Source organism: Poecilia latipinna, unplaced genomic scaffold, assembly GCF_001443285.1.
Source record: "Poecilia latipinna isolate Pla-1442-1.1 unplaced genomic scaffold, P_latipinna-1.0 Scaffold4958, whole genome shotgun sequence".
In the NCBI taxonomy this organism is placed as follows: domain Eukaryota; kingdom Metazoa; phylum Chordata; class Actinopteri; order Cyprinodontiformes; family Poeciliidae; genus Poecilia; species Poecilia latipinna.
This window is the reverse complement of record NW_015117574.1, coordinates 14,350-18,187: the sequence shown is the minus strand read 5'-3', so window position 1 is coordinate 18,187 and position 3,838 is coordinate 14,350. Positions and strand designations below refer to the sequence as shown.

General features: G+C 43.3%; 1 protein-coding gene across 1 annotated transcript in view; it reads left to right on the top strand.

Moving 5' to 3' along the window:
- Positions 1-653: 653 nt before the first annotated feature.
- The window catches only part of LOC106943181 (sortilin-related receptor-like), an 8,018-nt gene continuing 4,833 nt past the window's right edge, over positions 654-3,838 (top strand). Inside the window, exons 1-4 of the mRNA XM_015026526.1 lie at positions 654-729; positions 1,798-1,874; positions 1,969-2,059; positions 3,553-3,740. Coding sequence (XP_014882012.1) covers positions 654-729; positions 1,798-1,874; positions 1,969-2,059; positions 3,553-3,740 — 432 coding nt within the window. The remainder of the gene's footprint in view (positions 730-1,797; positions 1,875-1,968; positions 2,060-3,552; positions 3,741-3,838) is intronic.

Sequence of the window (3,838 nt, the reverse complement as noted above, 5' to 3'; positions counted from 1 at the left end):
CACCTGAGTCTCCAACACATGTGGCCGCAGATCAGATGAAACAATGATCGACAAAGTCGATCATTGAACTGCAGCCTAGAGTGTCCTGGTGCCAAGTGCACAGTGCACATATGTCCAACAACATATGTGCACTGTTGTTGGACTTCTGTGCTCATCATGGATTGTCCACAATGAGCACAGAAGACTAACAGCAGAACCACTCGAGTTCTGGGGCGCCGTTCCTAACAACCACGCCTCTCCAGGTCTCGCTGTCATTGCCCATATGAGCGTTAAAGTCCCCCAGCAGAACAAGGGAGTCCACAGGAGGGGCACTCTCCAGTACTCCCTCCAAGGACTCCAAAAACAGGGTGGATAATCTGAACTGTTGTTTGGTGCGTAAGCACAAACAACAGTCAGAACCCGTCCCCTCACCCTTAAGCGAAGGGAGGCTACCCTCTTGTTCACGGGGTAAACCCCAATGTACAGTCACCAAGGTGGTATGCCCACTCCTGCCTGCCCCTCTCAAGGAGACTGGTTCCAGAGCCAGAGCCATGCGTTGAGGTGAGGCAGACTATTTCTAGCCAGAACCTTTCAACCTCACTCTCTAACTCAGGCTCCTTCCCCACTAGAGAGGTGACACTCCACATCCCAAGAGCCAGCTTTTGCAACTGAGGATGGGATTGCCAGGGACCCCTCCACCGACCAACACCCATCTCACATTGCACCCGACCCCTTTGGCCCCTCGCACAGGTGATGAGCCCATGGAAAGGGAGACCCATGTTTCCTCCCCTGGCCAACACCCATCCCACATTGCACCCGGCCCCTTCGGCCCCTCCCCCAGGTGATAAACCCATGGGAAGGGGGACCCATGTCTCCTCTTTGGGCTGAGCCTGGCTGGGCTCCATGGGTAAAAGGCCGGCCACCAGGCGCTCGCCAACGTGCCCCACTTCCAAGCCTGGCTCCAGGGTGGGATCCCGATAACCTGCGTCCCGGCGAGGGAACACTAAATAGTCATTTTAATTGCTCGTCATAAGGGTTCTTCAGGTTGCACTTTGTCTGCCAGAGATGGGAATTAAAGTCTCACAGGAGACTGCCAGATCTCACCAAAGGTATCCATCAACCTTTGGTTGATGGATACCAAAGGTTGGACCTTTGGTATCCAGGACCTGTCTGCCTTGAATGACCCTACCAGGGGCATAAAACCCCACACAGCATAGCTTGTAGGATTACTGGGATGTTTGAACCCCTCCACCATGATAAGGTGGCAGCCCACAGAGCAAAAGCTATAAGCAAAAATTACCTCTGCTATTAGTGCGTTTGTGGATCTTTTAGTAATAAAAAACTGAGCCAAACAATGTGGTTACTACCAGCTAATTCTTGAGTAAACGATGGGTGTAAATATGTTTTTACGTAAGATCAGGTTAATTTTCATTCATTTAAATGATCATTCAAAAGTACGTTTTGTATTTAAATCAGGATTTATTTGTCAGATGCCAATAAAATAACAAGCGATCTCTGGGAGCAAATTCTTTCTCACAGCCTTGTATCTATAGCTGTGTTCATTCAAAGCTGCTTGGTAATATTATTGTTGTCCTTCATTATCATAGTTAAATAAAGATCAACAGAAGTACAGTACCATGACATAATATTCTGATTGTGGTGTCTTTAGCTCCAATAAAATCTGCCTCCTTGTCCCATTTATGACTCCATACGATCCTTCTCAGGTCTGTATGTAGACCACGAGCCAATGCTAGCTCACACCTCAGCAGAATCTGACTGATAGTGGAGCATGTCTGATACATGCTTTGTCTACTGCAGCTCTGCCTCCTCCTGTAGTGAAAGCTACCAACATCTCCTCTGACTCCATGTCATTCAGTCTCAGCTCCCAGACTGAAGTAAGCGCTTCTCTTTATTACCTTCAGGTTTTGAACAAGCGAACTGGGTTCTGGGTACAGTGTTTCATGGACCTTGTGTGTTTTTCTTTTTCAGACCAAATATTACATTGTAATCGTGTACTGGCAGTTTGACTCTCATGTGAAAGAGAGCCACACGTACAACATCACCCAGGGAGAGTTTAAAGGTAATCTTCCTCTGTGCTGCCTTTCTTTTTTGTTGTGAGGGAAATTAGCATGTCCGGTACAAAACAGCCTTCAGATAAATTCAACTTATGCTTAAAATAAATTTATTTAATAAATACATTTAATAAATTTATCGGTAAATACAATGATTGATTTTAAGTATTAATTTTTGTAACTGTACTTTGCTATTGTAGTACTACTAGAGTAGCAGCAGTAGATACTTCTGTTGCACACTGTCAATAGTGCTATCATTATAACACATATGGATGATAACATTAGCTACTTTAGTTAAAGTGAGTAGGCCATCTGTACAGCTAATCACCATGCAATAATTGCATTCAAGACTATTTTCAAATGTATATTTAAGAATGCTCTACTGAAACCAACAGTTAAAATTGGAGTTAGATTACTGCCCACTACTGACACAGAGTGATCTATGCTAAAGAGATAGCTCTTTACAGCTAAACAGCTTTGTTCGGAGTTACTTTCCCTGTGAGATAGATGGACAGGAAAAAAGGAAAGGTCAAAAGATGCATTATACTAGCTGTGCTAACACTACAATAATAATGCTACACTCATGTTTCAGAGCAACTTAAAAAGGTCAGTAAAACTCCTTAATATTGTCATATCATAATTAATATTGTTTGCTTTTAACTGCTATAATGTAGTAGTTAAAGTAGAGTTTTTAATAATCAGAGTTTTAAAAACTGGTTTTTTAAAATGTTGCCACAATATCAAAATTAGTATCAAGTATTTTTCTATATATCAGTAGTTTAGGATCATGACAACTTGAGTTTGGACCCACATTTATCTCCCTATTAGGTAAAGTGACCTGGATGTAAAGGAAATAGTTTCCAAATCAAACTGTTTTTGAAATACAGCAAAGAGTGGTGTCCTGCAGTCATCAGGTCTCCATAGCAACCATTAGAATCCAACCAATAGTTTTGTTAGCATCCCAGGATTTGGCCTAATAACATCACGAACATAAGCAGGTGGACTTTGCTGAACTTGACAGGGACTTCACCAGGAGCTGAGTTTTGGGTCAAGTGAGACTTTATTGCAGAACATACGTAAGGTGGGTTTTATATGAAACAAAGAGCAAATAGAAAAACACTGCCTACTGTTACGAACAGTGGAGTATCCATGATTCTCTGGGCTGGTTTCTCTCTGGACTTTGTTAAAAATGTGGCAAAATTAGAGAAGTTCTCCTGACAAAAATCAACTGTCTTCCATGGGTGTGTCAGTCCCCTTAGCGAAATGGATAAACCATTTGGTCAAGAATGTCTCTGTCTATATTGTCCAACCTTGTGAAATATTACTGGAAAAGAGCTGTCCTATTTCTTACATTTCTTACACAGAACTGTTGTGATTCCACTCCAGTTTATAGTGTGAGGTGATGCTGCTCCAATAACAGATAAATTTCCCACATCTTTACCAGGAGTGTCAATTAATGTTGCCATTACAATACGTCTGAAACAGTCTGCTGTGTTGGCAGCCACAAACCTGACAGCGGGGACGGTGTATGAGATGGCTGTGTGGGCTCACACCAGTATAGGAGACAGCCCAACCACATTGTCACACTACCAGACCCGTGGCACCCAGCCAGAGCGTCCTCTTCTCAAAGTCAAGGCTCTTAACCAGACAGCGGTGGAGTGCAGCATCAGCATTGACTCCGCTCCACTGGTACACTGTGTGTCTGTCTCTTTTTCTGTCTCTCTCACTTGTCTATTTCTCTGACTACTACCTGTCTCTGTCTCTCTATTTTTCTCTCTGTCTTTATT